This window comes from Anas acuta, chromosome 14, assembly GCF_963932015.1.
Source record: "Anas acuta chromosome 14, bAnaAcu1.1, whole genome shotgun sequence".
Taxonomy (NCBI): Eukaryota; Metazoa; Chordata; class Aves; order Anseriformes; family Anatidae; genus Anas; species Anas acuta.
In genome coordinates, this window is record NC_088992.1 from 5,537,227 (window position 1) to 5,556,104 (window position 18,878).

The 18,878-nt window shown below is 43.3% G+C and overlaps 1 protein-coding gene across 3 annotated transcripts; it reads left to right on the forward strand.

Moving 5' to 3' along the window:
• Positions 1-346: 346 nt before the first annotated feature.
• CANX (calnexin) lies at positions 347-18,817 on the forward strand. Of its 3 annotated transcripts, none has more exons than XM_068698436.1 (15): positions 347-481; positions 7,487-7,675; positions 8,133-8,206; positions 8,694-8,752; positions 9,087-9,228; positions 10,491-10,572; positions 12,028-12,220; positions 13,221-13,410; positions 13,745-13,858; positions 14,352-14,508; positions 15,158-15,373; positions 15,774-15,893; positions 15,995-16,130; positions 16,278-16,372; positions 16,963-18,817. In XM_068698436.1, exons 2-15 carry the CDS (start codon positions 7,490-7,492, stop codon positions 17,014-17,016), a joined length of 1,818 nt encoding a protein of 605 aa, XP_068554537.1. In that variant the 5' UTR covers positions 347-481; positions 7,487-7,489; the 3' UTR covers positions 17,017-18,817. The 3 variants fall into 3 exon arrangements, with proteins under 3 accessions (XP_068554537.1, XP_068554536.1, XP_068554538.1); XM_068698435.1 differs by having other exon boundaries at positions 356-441; XM_068698437.1 differs by lacking the exon at positions 347-481 and adding an exon at positions 553-576.
• Positions 18,818-18,878: the final 61 nt, after the last annotated feature.

Genomic DNA, 18,878 nt, shown 5'->3' on the forward strand with positions numbered 1-18,878 from the left:
TGAAACCCCCTTAAAACGGGCTAAATAAACGTGAAGGACACGGGAAAGGCACTTGAGCTGCCTCACACCACGGGGCCCGGGCCCGGGCCTGCACTGGACGAGGACCCCGCGGCCCGGCCCCCCTCAGCCGAGGACCCCTCCCACACCCCAACGGCCTCCCCTCCCTCAGCCAACCGCCGCGCACTTCCTGCACCGCGCCGACCAATAGGCGCGCTCCACGAAGGGTAGCACAGGAGGGACAGGCTCCGAGGCGGGGCGAGAGGGTGAGCGGCGGCAGGTTCAACCAATCAAAACGCCGGCTCGGCGGCGGGGCGGGAGGGCGGGCGCTGCGTCCACCAATGGGAGAAGAGTCGAGAGGTGGGGCGGGGGGCGGCGCGGGCTGGGCGGCAGATAGGCGGGCGGGCGGCGGCGGCGCTGGGCGCGGGGGGCCACGTGACGGAGGTGAGGGCCCGGGCGGCTGTGGCGGCGCTGGGGGCGCTCGGTGAGGCCCCCCCCTCGTGTAACCGGGCGGCTCCGTGACTGGAAATCGGGGGCGGAGGGGGCTGGGACCCGGCTGGGCGCTGAGCATTGGGCGTGGTGAGCGGCGGGGGGAGGCCCTGCCCCGCGGCGGGTGCCCCCCCCCCTCAGCCAGGATCACCGGGGAGGGGGCAATGAGGGGAGCGGGGGGGGGGGGGGGGGGGGGGGGCCGGCGGCTGGGTGGGGACACCCCCGGGGTGCTGCGGGAGGGAGGCCGGGCCCCGAGGCCTGTTGCGGTGGGGGCGGCTGGGCCCTGACGGGGGTGCGGGGATGGCGTGGGGGGGGGAACGGGCGGAGCAGGGGCCGGGCTCGGTGGGGGGGGGGAGGGAGGGGAGCGGAAGGCTCTGGAAGGGGGGAGCGAGGCCCGGGGGGATGGGACGGCCAAAAAACGGGGGGGGGGCGGTGCGAAATGCGGGGCCCGCTGCGGCCTCCCGAGCCCTGGGAGCCTTCCCGAGCCTTGGGAGCGCGGTGGGGCTGGGGGCTGAGCTCGGGACGTGTCTCATAACGTGATAAAAAGCCCCCCAGGCCCAGCCCCGCTGCTCCCCTGTCAGAGCCCGTCGCAAAGAGCAAAGTTTCACGTGCGGTCTCGCGGCCGGGAACTTTCTAGGCTGCAGGAGGAGGAGGAGAAGGGCTGCGGGTGGGCCCAGCCTGAAGGGAAGCGGCCCCGCGTTTACCGCTATGGTAGTGGTAAAGCTCCCGGCTCTCGTGGTGTTGGTGTCATAGGGTGTTAAGCTGTTAATGTAATTAACGCTGCAGCGTTTCTGCAGAGCGTGGTGGAAAGCTCCTTCCTAAATTTGTTTGGGATGTGTTCGATGTTGCTGAACATCGTCGGGTAAGCGTAGTTAAGGTACAGGTTTTATGGAGCATCTCGTCCCCTGCGGTTTGGGGTGTTACTAAAATATTACAAGGAGATAACAGGACTGGAATGATGTATGGGTTAACGTAGTTACAAGCACTGGTTAACAGGCAGGTTGTGCTGAAGTTATTTTGAATGCATCAGAGTGACCAGAATATTTACATTTAAAAAAAAATACTATGGAAGGAATATTTCTACAATCCCTGCACCACCTCCCAAGCTGAGTGTAAGATGTTAACTGCTTCCTGGTACCAGCTGCCCCCCTAGGATGGGAAACCTAATGCAAAGCAGTGAGAAAGCTTGTGGCCTCTGCTAGATTACCCTTTCATTTGGTGTCGCAGCACTTCCTCCTAAGTCAATGAATAAATCCTTTACTGAGAGTACCCTGTAACTTGTACTTAGCCCTTCCTTTTATTTCCTTTTCTGGCCTTTCATTTTTCTGCCTCTAGCAGTGATCGAAATGGCAGCCTGTTCTTGCAGGAGTCAATTCTGTAGCAAGGCGAACTTGAATTGATTCCTAGGCGTGATGGTCTGAAGGATCTTGGGGCACCTCCAGATCTCTCCCCACCTACCATAATTTGCCTTGCAGTCCATCTGTTTTATGGCCAGAAAGCCTTGCAGTTCTCTTTGTCCTCCAAGGACTTCCAGTTCTGTGGGAATCTCTGCTGACAAACGGTACATGGTGTTTCCTCCCTTGCTGTTTGTGCACCGTTGTGCATTATTTTTAGAAACTGGCATATTCGAAATGCTTATTAAAAGCAAGCTTTGCCGTTGCCTTTCACACCTAATCTCTTGCTTGGGTTGTATTCAGTGCAACCCAAACAGAGGGCTCCTTTTTCTGTGGGACCTTGGGGCTCCATGGGCTTGGCCAGTCCTTTCTAGGAGACTTCCCTCAAGCCTTAAGGAGCAGTGTGTCCTAACCACCCCCTACTTCAAAAAAAAAAAAAATCAGCAAAAAAAAAACACCCACCCACGCATGTAGTTCTGGCCTGTTGTAAGCAAGGCGATGCTGGAAGTTGTCTAACAGCAGAACCGAGCACTTAAGGGAGAAAATAGTGCCTGCACCGTATGAGCTGCTGCATATATACGAGCGTAATTTCATTATATGCCTCTCAGAGCAGCAGTGAGGTAATTTGCTGGCTGCTGAAATTATGGTGCTTGGCCACGAAGTTGGTGGTTCAGCTTTGCCCCCGAGTGTGGGTTTCCCAAGTCTGCCCAAAGACAGGTCTGTCTGTGACAGACACGCACGTGATGCCGTGGCATGGAGCTGACGCCGTGCCTTGCAGCTTCATTTCCTTTATCCCGGGCTGCTTGCTCATTTTGTTTCATGGTGCTTTCACTTGTCCTACAACACCTTCTGCCCTTATGTGCTGGACTGGGGAATTGATGAAGAGTTAAAGCAGCACAGCAGGAGGATTTCCAGCCCTCTTAAACCAGCGGCTGGTTCACCACTGGGCTGTGTGAACGCTTCCTGTGGCACAGCAGAGGAGCCAGGACGTGAAGCTGGAGGCATCTTGAGATGGCAAAGAGGAACCTCTTGCTTCAGTGCTTCTAACTTTAGGAAATGGGTGTGCTGCTAAGCAAGGAGCCAAGTCTGCTCAGAAATGAAAAAAATGTAGTTTGAGGAGGGGAAAAGCGTGCATCTGCCTCTCTGCCTTCCTCTTCTGGTCTCTTTGCATTTTTTTTGTGTGCTGAGATGAATTTCTTATGCCTCTAAACTCTTGTCATGATTCTTGTGTTGCATGAGGATGTGTTGTGCTTATTTTTTCAGCTGTGCTTCCACTGCAAATACCACATGGAAATCCAGTTTTCGGAACAGGGGGCTTTGCTAGTAACCTTTGCTGCTTGTACATGCTTACGCCAGTTTCAGCTGTCAGTTCACACTGATGAAACAAAAAGCAAGGATGCTCTCCCAGTTAAACTGCTGAGGTGTAGCTGGTGACAACTTGCACGATGCAGACGGTTTTCTCCCTTCAATGCTTAGCTCTGCAGCAAGTGCCTTAATTTTGCGAGACGTGTTTAATCTGACTGTTAATTATTTTTAAAAAAAGGAGAAAGCCACTTCAGTCAGCTGTGTATCTGGTAGCAATCGCGATGTGGTTCTGTGTTCTGAAATATGCGGCGCTAAGAGCTGGCTTGATGAACCACTCAAATAGACGTGTAACCAAGGAGATGATTAAACTGGTTTTGCAGGCTCTGCTTAACCTGTCAGGGAAGACACTTTCTAAATAGTATGTTCTGGAAGTATGATAGCAAGAGACTTGGATATCCTTTGTGGGGCCCTTCCAGCTGCCTCTCCTTCCCCCTGCGTGTTTGTGGGGATAATCGTCTGCTGTATGGGTCAAGCATTCCCAGTGTCATGCCAATAATCACAAAATTTCAGGTTTTATGCTGCAAAAAAGGGGTTCCAAGTAAGAATAAATCTCTGAAGCTGTGAGTCCTGAAAGCATTGGAACCTGAAGGTGACAATCGCTCAGTCCTGCACTGGAAGTGCTGCTTCTATGGCAAGAAGCTGGTCCTGCCTCTCTGTGTCCAGTTGGTTTAGTTCCTACCACTGTAAATATCAAGCTCTGCAGTGCAGCTGTTCCAATGTTCTGGTGTCTGCCCCGTAAATTCCAGGGGAAAATGCTTCATTCAGCCTTCTGACAGTCAGGAGTTGGTGAATGGTGCTTAAATGTCCCTTATCCCTTCCCTGGCGTAGAAGCTGGCTGTGGGTAGGCACGCAGACAGAAGTGATTTGTTAGCTCTGACACTTTTGAACACTCTCCCAAGTCAGTGCTTTGCGATATTATGTTGGCACGCTGCATTGATGGGAAAACTGCTGCAATGTCTAGAGGACCTCATTTATAAAAAAAAAAAAAAAAGATGAAGTTCTAATCGTATTTGACTTGGGACAGTGGCACGGTGAAGGTGAGTTGCACTGCAGTGGAACGGAGACTTCAGAAGCCCGCCTATCCTGAGGCTGGGGGCAGTTGCATGGTGAGAAATACACTAACCTTCAGCAATATTACGCAGTGAAACCTACAGAGAGGAAGTTCAGGCAGAGATTCAGAAATAGCTGCTGGTAATCGCTTGGAAACTGGACACTTCTTCAAAGGAGGAATCTGGCCATAATGGTGGCTGTGCTGCTGGAGGTTAGTGTGTTAGGTGGCTGAGCACCTGTACTTGCTAGCAACCCAAAGCTCCACCTAAAACCACCATATAATTGTTTTAAGCCTGTTTTTTTTGTAAAAAACAAGTCTTTTTTTCTCTCCCTTTCTATTGTCCCCTATTTATGAGTAATGCAATTTACTAGGGTCTGATTGCTTGTTGTGTCCCCAGGGATTAAGTGTGGCCGAAACCTTCTCATGTAGCAACACATACGTTATAGAAAGATGTAGCTCTTTAAACATCCCAAATGTGTGTTTTGCTTAAATCGCTCTTCTGAGAACATACTGTCTTTTATTTCTTACACTTTAGTTTGCGTATTGTTAGGGATTAATAGAATAAGGAGCTTGCCTTGACAACTGGCAGTTGCTGAAGGTGCTACCAGTCCGTACTGGGGTGTATGAATGAGAGCTTATGTACAATTTGGGAATGATTTAATACGTAGGAGGTGTTCTAAACAGCTTTCCATAGGGATACAAACTTGTGAAAACTGCTTGCCAATGATTATAAAGGAGCAAGGGTACGAAACTGGATTAGCTCCTCTTGGTGCTTGTAGCTTTTGTGAAACAGAAAAGCTTCGTGTGCAATACCAGGCCGTGTGGTTTGCCACTTGCTAAGCAAGAAGTGCTGGCATTTGCCAAAGGTCACTGCCACTGCCAGAAGCTTCCAGGGTTATGGTTGGGGTGGGATTGCCAAGGAGGGGTGAATTCCGTGTGGAGGTTGGGGGGGTGATTGGTGTCGTTCACCAAAAAGTCATTGCCCTCGGTGAGGTGACCAGAGAGATGACTTGCATGCTAAATCGCTCATGTCCTTCGCACGGGCTTGGGAGGCGGTATGGAAAAACTGCGTCCCCTTAGAAAGAGGAAGGCATTGGCTTACCTTTAACTTTGCTGTGCTTTTAAGGTGACTTTGCTCGGATCACCCGTAGGAGCAGTGCAGTGATCACTATCCGCATAATGTAATGTGAAAGTGGTTATAGGACTTGGGTAAAATCTTTCTGGATTTAGCTCTGTTAAGAATGAATTTGCTGAGGCTCTGTTAGCAAGGTGAGACAAAATCCAACCCTTCCCTTGGAAAGGTGTCCTTGTGCCACCTCGCCTGTAGTCGCTTTGGTCTCAGCACGCATCTGGGCTCCAGAGCTTGCTTTTTCAAATGAGGTTTCAGGCTCTTTCTGGTTTTTGCTGTTGGCTGTGGGTTTATGCAGAGAGCGTACTGTCTGTGCAGGAGGAATGTGAACTTCCAGTGGCACTGATGTTTGCTGGACAGTTTTTGTTCTTGGTTTTGTGTTGTGGTTCACAAATTTGTAATATCTATGAGCAGCTATGTGGTCTGCAACTGTTTTCAATTCTGCCTGTACACTGTCTTAAAGTTAACAACAAACAAAAACACAAATAGCAGGCTTTGCTTATATGTAGGAACACTTAGTTTTTGTCAGCTGCTCATGCTGTGAGCTGTGTCCTTTGGCCCAGGGCTGTTCTGCTGCAGTTGCGGGGGCTGTGAGCATGTACTGAGCCTGTGGTCCTTAGGGCATCGCTGCTTGGAAACTGGCTGCAGTTGCATGTTGCTGTAGTGGCAAAGTGGACATAACCTCGACAGGTCCTAAAATACAGTTTTGTTGTAATTAAAAAACATCCCCTGTCATTAGAAGCAAGTTAAAGAGTAATCTAAGAATGGTAGATTTGGTATGCAGTGGTGTTTTGGTATACTGGGTAGTGCTGATAAGCTTTTAAGACTAAATGCTTTCAGTTGCCTAAACATGCTTTGGAAAGTTTAAAAAAAAGTTTTCTAGCATGAACTTCTGCCCCTACAGGCCTTAATAACTCCATTTGAGTTATGTTTGTAAATCTGTGGGGCTATAGCCTGCGGCAGGAATGTAGGAGAAGGAGAGGAAAGGAGAGGATGTTTAGTTTTATAATGACTTTCAAAAAAAAAAAAAAATTAGTCTTAGCTAAAACCTTGACTTTGGAAGTAAAATCTGGAATGTAATTCAGGGAGCAGACTGCTTTCCTGGTTGCTGTGTGGGTAAAACTACAAGCAGCATGGAAGGAGTGTTGCTTTCTGTATCAGCGTAAAGGTGCAGTGATCAAGTAATATTTTTAGCAGGAAAGTCAGACTCATTTTATGTAGACTTCTTGAGCTACAGGTTGTCGAGGTCCACTGTGTTTTAGGTAGCATAATATGCTGAACGCATAATAAATTAATTGGTGTGATAGTTTAATTCTGTATAGTCTCTGTATTAGATTTCTTTTGGTTGTTCTGTTAAGTTAGAGATCAAATTAACTGTCCATTGAACAGCAACAATTTTTCTGCTGGGTCTGCCTCAGTGTCCAGCTGCTTACAGACATCTGCCGGTAATATCAATGGCTGCTGGCAGGAGTTCCAGGATAAAGCATGGGGAAGGCGACCGATGAATGAAAGTGCCAGTGTTCTGCATGTGAAAGGAAGAAAAATATTGAACAGGAGATAGAAGATTGATTGTTCCAGGGATGCTTGAAAGAGGTAGCTAATTGTACTTCAACTCATGAACTCGATGGAAATGCCCGTTTCAGCACGATGCATGTAGAGCTCTTCACAAGCAGAAATGAGCTCTCTGTTCAGGTTTTTGTAGGGGTGCGAGTTGGGGTGTTGTGGACTTGGGTATGTGCAGTTCTGCTCATGGGCTGGCAGTGGAGGAGCAGCACTGACACTTCTACAGCAGGATCTGCAGAACTTGTCCATGGGCTCCTCCAGTCTGTTAGCATGTGCTTTGTAGTGAATACTTCACCATTATCTTGTATTCCTCTTCTTGGGCTGTCTTAACTAGCCAGCCAGGATAAATAGCGAAGCTGAGAAGGTAAGTTTGTACCCGTCCTTCAGTGGTGTGACCAGACACTTCACCTGTTGTCCTTGAAGCTTGGTTTTGAACTGCAAGTTGGTGCCTTGCTCCATGTACAGTGCTGGCCTGACTTCTTCCCTTCTCTTATTCAGATCATGGAGCTGAAATGGTTACTGTACGTGGCCCTGCTAGCCCTTGGGACTCTTGCCGTCCAGGCGCATGATATGGATGATGACAATGACGGCGATGACGTAGTTGATATTGAGGATGATTTGGATGATGGCATTGAGGAGGTAGAAGAGTCAAAGCCTGGAACTAGCAGTCCTCCTCCAGCTCCAAAGGTTTGACATGGGACTTCTTTAAAATTCAATTACTGCTTGTGCTGTAGCTACTGGGAATCTGATCCGAGTTCTCTCTGCTTTGCTAATGCTTAATGTGTTGTGATGTTATTCAAGGTGTTAGCTGGGAGTAAGGTTTGGAATTAAGCTTAGCTGTTCCCTTTCTTTCTCATCTGACCCTGTCTTCCTTGAAGACTTATATCAGTATTTCAAATCTGAAGTGTAAGTATCAGGCATTAATGCTTCCAGCTAAATATATACTTCAGTTTTAGCTGCAGAGAAGAGCACAATGGCTTGGCAGAAGCAGCAGTATTTACATAATTTCTGTACTTCTGCTGCCAGAGTGTTCCAGGTAATGTGCTGAAGTGTAGACTGGGAACGTGAGCTGTATGTACCTGTTCTTCTTTAGGGTAGAGAATGTGCCTTGAAAGGTGTGTAAATCTCCTTTTCTCTCCCGTAGGTTACCTACAGGGCTCCTGTCCCAACTGGCGAGGTGTATTTTGTGGAGTCCTTTGATAAAGGAACTCTGGATGGGTGAGTATGATCTGAGGGATGATTGAACATAATAAATCAAAATTTTCTGTGAAAGGGAGCAAAACTTTCTAGATCCTGTTACTCAATCACATTATCGGGCAGTGGTTAGGGAGGGTTACAGCAGTGACTATATGATGCTGGTTGTTAGTACTGAAGCAAACTAATATATCCTTAAGTACTAGTAATGGGGGGAGATGAGCCATATATTGTGTAATCTTTTAATGCTTTTCATCTGACTTTCTGTAGCTCAGGTAATGTGAGGATAGTGAGGTTCTACAGCTTTTCATAGTAAGAATTTATGAAGAGCATGATGCTGAGGCAGTGATCCACCCCACTGTGAAGTAGGGAAATGGAAAATGCAGAAAACTTTGGAAGCTTGGAGATAGAACTCATGAGGGGATCAAGGCACTGGGATGTTTTAAGAGCAGGCATTTTAGTGTGTGGTGAAAAAGTATGGGTTTCTGACTGTTGGATGTTTGTCTTCTAGATGGATCCTTTCCAAAGCCAAGAAAGATGATACAGATGATGAAATTTCCAAATACGATGGTGAGTCCTACCCAGTTTTTTTGACTGCTAGATGTTTCTGATGTCCTTTGTCATATGTAAAGAAGAGATGCAAGTCTGTTTCCTGATTGCTTGCTGAAATTATATTCACTGAAGAAAATGGGGGAGTATTTGTGTACGTGGTTAAAAACATGAAGTGTGGTTCTGCTGCAGATGAAAGATTCAAACAAAAGCTGCTTTGAGGTATTAAAGTTTTTAGTGAAGATGTTAAACTAATAACCTGAGGAGGTGAAGTGCTGATTTTCTGGCTTGGAATTGGGCTAAGTGAAGATTGTATCAGATGAGTTTTGATAATGTTTGGATAATTTCCCTCCAGGTAAATGGGAAGTCCAAGACATGAAGGACACCAAGCTTCCAGGAGACAAAGGGCTTGTACTGGTAACCCGAGCCAAACATCATGCAATTTCATCCAAACTTTCAAAGCCTTTTGTATTTGATACCAAGCCCCTTATTATACAGTAAGTAAAAGATAACTTGGTGTTCTGCTATTTCAAGGGTGACGTGATAACAGGCTGAGGTTTATTTTGTAACAGAGCTCTTGTTGACTGGGAGTCTAAATGACACAAGATATAATAACCTATTATACTACTTGTGTAAGAGTGTAAAACAGTAATCTAGATTCCTAAAGTGTAGAAATTATGAACCGATGGCTCCCTCTGAAGCCTGTGAAGGAAGGTAGTCTCTGAAAACTACACTTGGTAACCAGTCTGTGGACTTCATTTAATTCATTGTGTTAACAAGGACATAAACTGATTTTTCTACTGTTAATCATAGAAGTCCATGTCTTTTTTGGACAAGACCTCATCTATATGCAAGTCAGTGTGCTTATTCAGTAAACTCCCATTTCAAAGGTGGGCAGTGTAGTAGAGGTGCACTTGTTGCCTCCTTCCTTTGTTTTAGTTCATCTGTTGTGGAAGATGAATGGTTTGTTTAGCCCTATTGGGCCATGAGTGATGTAGGAGAATCTACTTGCTGCATACATGTTAGGCTAGCAAGCAGGGGAAAAAAAACTTTCAGTGGCAACAGTTGAGTTGTGGGTTATTACTTTTATCAGTTGTAAACTGAATAAGCTAATTTGTATTTGTACAAGGTAATGAGTTGGTCACTTTGCTTTGCATTACTGCTTAGTTTTTGGCTCAAAATACAAGGCTAAAAATAAAATAAAGTGGTCACCCACTCCAGCTGCTGGCATTGAGAGAGGATCAAGCATACTTAGCCTATTCCTGACAGACATGTTTTGCCTTTTTCAGACTCCTTGGCATCTCTAAATATACCGTTGTATGCTTATAACCCTAAAGGGCGTCTTCCTAGGACCCAACTGTTCTCCCTTTGGTCATCTTGCAAATTGAGTTGTCTGCTGTAGCGGTTGTGGGGAAAAATGGTTTGCTTTAATCTCTGTTGCAGTCTTTTACATACTGAAAAGCCTTTTCTCTCTACTTCTAGATCATAATCTTTTAGACCAGCACTCAATTTCTTTAATCCTTTGTTAGGTTAAGCCTTCTAAATCCTTGATTCTTCTCGTTTTGCAGGCCCTTATGAATATCTGCTTAGTCCTTAGAGCAGAGCTTGTGCTTTTAATGTTCACTTGCCTCTTGATTTAAAACAAACAACAGAAGTCTTACTCTGAATTTGTACTTGAAAGTTGCAATCGTGTATTGTGGAAGTAAGTTTTCCTTGTGTGTAACATGCTCTCGACTTCTTTGTCCAAAACTAAAATTAGGTATGAAGTAAACTTCCAAAATGGAATAGAGTGCGGTGGGGCCTACGTGAAGTTGCTTTCAAAGACCCCTGAGCTTAACCTGGTGAGTGATGCTGATACTCTGAGCATTAGCCATGAAATAACGCTTGCTTTATTTTGCTGTTTCCTAGAGAAACCTCTTCAGTAAATGTAGTGGGGCATAGTTTAGGCTTGATCTCCAGAGTACTTTGTACTCAGTTTCCCACTATTGACAGTTGGAGATGAGAAATACTGAAATATTCTGGCCTCTTCAGTAACAACTCCAGAGTTTTCCCATAGCTGAGCAGTTCTACAACTTGGAAGTCTACAGTACTTCAGATTTCCCTAGGTTCTAGAACTGAAGAGGTCCCTTACCAGAGTAGCCAGTGTAGAGACCTTCTTGGAAGCCACTGTCCAGAAGGAAGATTGTTTTATCTTCTAAAACACTTGTGCAAGTAACTAAAAACATACCTGGCATTTATTGCTGTGCCTTTGAACACTCTTGTCAGCTACTGGATATACTTAATATATATATATGTGTGTAGATATATATATATCTGAGGTTGGACTAGATACAGGCTTGTATATTCAGAAGCACACAGTAGTTGTATAGAAGAATTTGCTTCGTTTGCTTCATAAAAGGCCCTTGAATGCATTGTATTAAAAGTGCCCTCAATAGAAGAGACAATGCTGCATCCTTTAAAAATTAAGAGTCACTTCCTCTCCTCCCAGTAATATAGTTGCTTTGAGCGTTTTAGCCTGTTCAAAGCTTTGCTGCTGGGTCAGTGTGTATATATATAGGCTTGTATAAACTATGGATTTTCCTAGACTTCATGGGAAGTACCTTTTAAGTCTTACCAAGCATCCTTTTCCTTTTGTTCTGCATTCTCATTAGAATTTTATTAGTAATACAGATTCCAAACTTAAAGCTGTCTAGCCAGTTTCATATGTGCATTGAATCTCAAGATAACATTATCCAAAACAAATAGACTTGCAGTGTGCAAAGGTGAGATTATTATATTCAGTTAAGTCTTAAATTGAAACAATATACAAGCTTAGAAGTATGTAAGCTAAATACAAGTTGGCCTCACTTCTGATGTTGCTTATCCCTTTGTATGGAAGAAACTCACTGCACTAACTATTAATTCATTATTGACAGTACCTGATATGTGTATGTTAATAACTTTAAAAAATAACTTTTGCAGTGTAGAGATGTTTAAAAATACATACATACATATGGTTGTCACAACTTAATGAATTACTTATCTTGTTGATAACACTTGAATAGCTATTGTTTTCCCTCTGAAGTAGAGGGAAAGTGCAAAATGAAGAAGTTAGGCTAATTCTGGTCTTCTGCCTAGAAAATTCTGGTCTTCTCTCCAGAAGCTTGTAGTTGTGATGCAAGTTTTAGTCTAGCTACTATTGTTATCTTGATATCCAAGCTGCAGATCAATGTCTAATGATTCAGGAGGTATTATGGTGGGCAGTGGTTGAAGTTGTGTCTCAAAATAATGGCACTGTTTTTGCATTTCTTCTAAAGGATCAGTTCCATGACAAAACTCCATATACAATCATGTTTGGCCCTGACAAATGTGGAGAGGACTATAAATTGCACTTCATCTTCCGACACAAAAACCCGAAGACTGGCAAATATGAGGAGAAGCATGCGAAGCGTCCAGATGCAGACTTAAAGACCTACTTCACCGATAAGAAGACGCACCTTTATACTCTGGGTATGGTGTCTGTTAACTATGCATGTTAATAACTACTACTGTGTTTTCTGAATCAAAAACTCAAAGTAAACCAGATGAACAAACAAATCTTTGTATCAGCATACAGCTTGAAAGCTCTGAATGCTACAACTAGTCTTACTGTATAAAGGCCTGCTTCTTCCTTGCAAGAAGTTCTGATTCATGTAGGAAGTCATGAGACCTTGAACTTAATAGTTAAAGAAGAACTGAATTTCAGAACAGTTACAGTTATGAGTAATGTGATATGCCAAGTGTATCCAAAATTATTAGCAACATCTATATAATGTTTGAATGCTGCCCTCTAGTAATTTGGGATATTAATAAACTTTAGATGTAGAGGAGAGATTAAATTACTGCCACTTCCAACAGACTTGCATTCTTTGGGAACAGTGGCTTTAGTACCTAACTTTGAAAGTCAGTTTTCTGTAGCATTTAATTTTATTTGATTAGTTCTGTACTTAGATTTGGACAGCACAGTTCCAGGTGCAGAGGCAGGGGACAAGGATATGGTGGTGTTCTTCCCACTTCTTTCACAGTACCAGACAAAATCAGTGGTTCCTGAAGTACAGTGTTTGGCATTAGCTATGCCTAAAAGTATTTAATGAGAGTACTCAAGCATCTCTGTGTCTGTTTCATTACAAAGGTAGCAATGAATAAAGAAATTAAAACCCTGTGAGTCAGCAGTGGGATTATGAATGGGGGTCTTACTCTTGAGTAGGATGTGAATAAATACTATTCCTGCTGCTAAAGCACTATTCATTAAATCTTAGTTTAACAAGGTGAGATGTTACATCAGCACTAAATACACTTAGACATCATGGGAAAGGTTTTTACAGAGCCTTAAAAACAATTGTTAGGTAGATGGTAGCTTGGATTGCTCGAGTTTGAATTGTGCAGGTTACAGTGGGGATGAGTGATACAATACAAAACATGCTTCACAAAGTATGTGCAGTGGCTGCATTGACTTTTTTTTTCCTTCCAGTCTTGAATCCTGATAATAGTTTTGAAATACTGGTTGATCAAACGGTTGTCAACAGTGGGAACTTGCTAAATGATATGTCTCCTCCTGTGAATCCACCCCGAGAGATTGAGGACCCGAATGACCAGAAGCCTGAGGACTGGGATGAGAGGCCCAAAATCCCAGATCCAGATGCTGTTAAACCAGATGACTGGTAAGATGTTAGAGGGGTACTTGAACCTGTGTTTTGTGAACCATAGACTTTGAGCTTGTACGCATGTTTGCAGTGGCTGCTAGGGCAAGGGATTTACTGCAATGTGCCCTTTCTAGATTGGCTTTAAAAATGAGTATGATCTTAGGTGAAGTTATAACTGTGCTGTGAGGCACTGTATATAGGTAACAAGCTGCAAGGCAACTTTATTCTTAAAATGTGATGCTGCTGGCTGGTAATCTAGATCAGTGGGCATGTTCAGACTCTGTAGAATCATGTCTTGGGGTTGAGAACTTGTTGCATATTGTGTGTTAATATACTGACTGACTTTATCAAGGGATGAGGATGCTCCCGCAAAAATACCTGATGAAAATGCTGTGAAACCAGAGGGCTGGCTGGATGATGAGCCAGAATATGTAGCAGACCCTGATGCTGAGAAGCCTGAAGATTGGTAAGTTTACTGCCTGTTGCAAATGACATCAATAATTTCATGGCTTTGGCACTGGTTTTAGCAAGTATAAGAATAGCTAGTTCATTGTTGCTCACTATCAAAGTTGCTGTCAATTCAAGCTATCTTGCTTCAAAAGCAGAAGGCAGAGCTGATCTTAGTAGGTATCTTGTGTTCTTGTGTTCATCTGTGTACTTGTCAACTGTTCTTTCCTATGACTGTAAGCTGAATAGGTCAGGGATGTTCATCTTGTAGTTGTGTACTGCAGTGGGAGGGGGTTGCACTCGGGCTGGCTTTTCGTGAGCTGCTGTGCTTTCAAGCTGCTTCCTTAATTACCTCTCCCTTCTGCAGTGTCTTTTTCAGACCTATGCTATCATGAGTTTCAGTATTTACATTTTATAGTAGGAATCTTAATATTCCTGGGAATCAGACATGCTATAAGCTTTCTTCTGGGTAAAGACAAGGGGCAGACTTCAAAACTGAGTTGCTGTTACAGGGATGAGGATATGGATGGTGAATGGGAGGCACCTCAGATTGCAAATCCTAAGTGTGAGGCAGCTCCTGGCTGTGGTACCTGGCAGCGACCAATGATTGACAATCCAAACTACAAAGGCAAATGGAAGCCTCCTATGATTGATAACGTGAACTATCAGGTTGGTTTCTTCATTTTTGTAAACTTCTGGCCAGTGCAGGATTTCCCTTCCAAAAATCAGAATGATCTACATTTAGCAGATGTAATTAAGAATAAAAACACTGTCATGGTCTTCCCGTGTTTCAAGTGGACAGTTTCAAAGTGTTTTGTTTAACCTGGCTTCACTCTTTTGTAGAACAAATAAAAATTGGTTCCCAGAACCTGAAGAGCCACATAAATAAACACTGTAATTGAGTGCAATTACCTTAAAGGAGGTTGTAGTGAGGTAGAGGTTGTGTTCTTCTGCCAAGCACCAAGTGATAAAACGAGGGGAAATGGCCTCAGTTTGTACTGGAGAAGTTTAAGTTGGCTATTGGGAGAGATTACTGAAAGGGTTGTGCAGCATTGGCATAGGCTGCCCAGAGAAGTGGTTGAGTCACCATCCATGGAGGTGTTCAAGAAAAGTTTAGATGTAGAACTTAGTAGCATGGTTTTGTGGTGGACTTCTCAGTACCAGGTTAAAGGTTGGACTAGATTATCTTAGTTGGTTTTTTCCCCAACCTGAATGATTCTGAGATTCTTTGCATTGGTCTTTTTGGCTGAAATGGGCTGGAAAATGAAAATCAACCTCTGTGCTAGTAGGTAAGGCTTGAATGTCTTGTCTTTCCTAGGGCATTTGGAAACCCAGGAAGATCCCAAACCCAGATTTCTTTGAAGACCTGGAGCCTTTCAAGATGACTCCCTTCAGTGCTGTGGGACTTGAGCTATGGTCAATGACTTCTGACATCTTTTTTGACAACTTTATCATCTGTACTGAAAGAGCTGTGGCTGATGATTGGGCTAATGATGGATGGGGACTGAAAAAGGCAGCTGATGGTGCTGCAGAGGTGAGAAACAAAGGCTTAATTGTGTGCTTCCTACTGGAACGGTAGGAGCACTGCTGCTATTCTCGTCCAGTCTTTATCAATATATACTTACGTGTACTGAGGCTGTGGATTGATAATCCTTGTTAGAATCTCAGAACCTTAATTTGTAATTACAGCATGTAATAGTTGCTATAAATGGCAGTGAGTATTTACTGCTCTTCTGAGGTTCTTGCTCTGACAGCTGTGCTGTTAATTGTAGACTAGTTCTTAATTTGTAAACGATGGAAGAAGTACTGGTGCAGGCTAGCTTTAGTTCTTTTAGGTATGAGATATGTTCAATGTTGCAGAAAGTCTTTGAAAATTCTGTAGTTCAAATTTAACTGTTGCAATTTGAGTTTTAATGGTTCACTTTATCTTCTAGCCTGGTGTTGTGGGCCAGATGATGGCAGCAGCTGAAGAGCGTCCCTGGCTTTGGGTAGTGTACATCCTCACTGTGGCTCTGCCAGTGTTCCTTGTTGTCCTTTTCTGCTGTTCTGGGAAGGTATGCATTTCTTCTGATAAATACACTGAATCTTTTTAAACATTCTACTTAATGTGCCTTAGCTTCACAAATAACTGATTGGTTCTGGCAATTTTTTTTAGAAGCAGCCAAGTGCTGCAGAATACAAAAAGACTGATGCTCCCCAGCCTGATGTGATGAGCGAGGAGAAGGAAGAAGAAAAGGACAAAGGAGACAAAGAAGAGGAGGAGGAGGAGGAAACAAATGAGGAGAAGCTAGGTAGGCAAACTTAGATAATCTTGAGACGTGAAATTTTATCTGAAAGAATAAAAGGATTGGCAGACCTTGTATCAAGTCATTGGTGAATTGAAGGTGGCAAAGTCTTAATGACAAGAGAATGAATGATTTTTTTTTAATTTCTCTTAGAAGAGAAGCAAAAAAGTGATGCTGATATAGGAAGTGCTAGTCAAGAGGAAGAGGAGGAAGAAGATGAGGAAGAGGACAGGAAACCTGCATCAGAGGTATGAGAGCACTTAATTTTTGAGGGAAGCATTGTGGATTTTTTGTTGGTATAGAACAAGCCTTACTAGTGTGTTAACATCTAAACTTTTCCACTGTTAGAGCTCTAGAGAACTTAATTGCTGTGCAGAATAGGAATTGCTGTGGCCAACCTCAGCAAAGCAGGAAACCTTGCTAAAGGCACTTGCTGTAGACCCTGCATTGTGAGAGGAGTAGGACCGTGTGTAATGCATCTTCTTGAAGCAAAAGGCTTATTCAGCTTTGTGTGCAGTCAGGATGTGACCTTTTAAGTGCTCCACATTGACATAATGGTTAACTTAAAAAAATAAAATGGGTGGAGTGTTGCTTGAAGTTAAATAGATTCTCACAGCAGCAGAATCTGTTAAATATTCTCAGCAAATATTTATACGTGCACCATGAAAATAAGAATTTGTCTACCATGTATGTAAAGGAAGGGGTAGTAACTGTAGTAGGTCCTTCGAAAATGAAACTGCAATGTAGAGCTGAAAGTTTTTTAGTAGGCTTGCTCAAAAATGCTTTCGGGAGTAAATTTAGATTAGATTTCCTTGATGTTTCTACAACTTTCTTACAGGAGGAAGAAACTGTGAATAGATCACCCAGAAACAGAAAGCCAAGGAAAGATTGAAAAAAAATCATAAAAACTTGATCTGTGATTTTTTTTTCAAAACATGGTTCTGGGAGAGGACCTTGGACACCTTACATTGAAACTTGGACAAACCTCAAGATTTCACCATCCACAGGTTCCAGTCACACTATCCAATGTAACGGAGTGTCTAGCAGTAAAATATTTGCAATCATCTGTTTTAAAGAACATCATTCCTGTAGAAAGAATGCAGTTAATATAATGGGCTGTGGATTTTGGAATGTAACATAACTAACCTTTTTGTTTTTGGTTTTAAATATTCTTTTCTGTTTTTAAGTAGATTGGTAGAACTTTACCAGTCTCAAACCTTGGTTTAATTTAATATATTAATTAGTGAGGAATAACAATGAATCTTGAAAGTGCTAGATGATAAAAATGCAGTTTTATAACTAGTTTTTTTTACAAACATGTAAATTCCTAAATGCACCAATGTCTTTATATATATATATATATCCCTTAAAATTTAATAATTGTTTAAAGAAAAGCTGTCAACATATTTGACAATACCTCTTCCCACAAAGGAAAAAAAAAAAACGGGAAGGGGGTTGTGTGGGGAAACCAGTAACTAAACTCTCCAACTCTGTTCTTCTGGGGGTCATGGTGGGGTGGGGGGAGAGGAAGGGTGGAAGGAAGGAATTAGTTGGTCTCTGGAATATGCACTCTGTGCATGGCTAAAGCCTGGTTAAGTGTTGATAAATGATCTAGGATTTGGAGTGGATTGTCCTAATGTGGCATTTAATCCTGCAGACCTTGCAGATAATAGTTCTTGCTAGTTCTTGAACTCTTTTCGTAAAGCTAATGTGTCGTTGGGGTGGGCTGGGGTTAGACTACTTTCCCCTTTCCCCTCTGTTCACCCACTGATGCTTTCCTTTCTCTCTGACTGTACAGCTTTTTTCCTGAGTGCAGCTTTGCCTCAATTGCTGGAAGTGCTTCATGTTCAGCTCATTGTCAAAACTCTTTATTTTTATAGCTAGGCCTACTCCAGGGTCCAAACACTGGATAGGACAGTGTCCCATATCCTCTCACTGTTATCACCATATGTCTATTCCTGTAGGAATGGGGGAGGTGGTCAGGTAGACAAGATGAACTGAATATTTCTTAAGGAAAAACAAAACAAATAAAAAAAAAAAACAAACACAAAATAACCAACATGTCAGTATTTGTAGGTGGGGAAGGAGCATGTGGAATATCTTAAGTGGTATGTGAAACTGTTTAAGTCTTTTATCTGCTCTTCATGTAACAAATGCATCCTAAATTATATTGTGAATGTTAGGGAGTTCCAATTCCAGCTGAATAAATTTTTTTAAAGTGTTGAGTCTACCATATTATACTGTTTCAAACACTTGTGGAATGCCGGTGATCACTACAAGAGCATACCTCTGAGGGTGAAATCTATGTAACTTCATTACACTGTACCAAATATGTTGGAGTTCGGATGTCTATATAGATAAGCTTTTCTTTTTGTTTAGAGTGAAATTAAATGTCCTGAAATTACTCTTCTTGCACTGAATTTAAACACTCCAGTGTTGTTTGGTCATAGGTATAGTACGGGGAGTAATTCCCAGGGGCTGGGGAGGGATGGGTGTTCCAATTACCTTGCAAACAATCTAACCAATTACTAAAAGCCTCAGTTTTATTTTTTATTTTTTTGGAGAAACATCTTCTGCTGCCTGTCCTTATGTTGTATCCCTTGGTTGTTGTGTTTGAAATATTAGTGACCACAAATGCATAGCAGGATTTCTTGATCTTTCTGCAGCGTGCAAATAAACTATTGTAAGCAAGATACTGGAAGTAATTTCAGACTTCTGTTGGGAGCTATTGCATGTTTAGAATGCCTTTGCCTG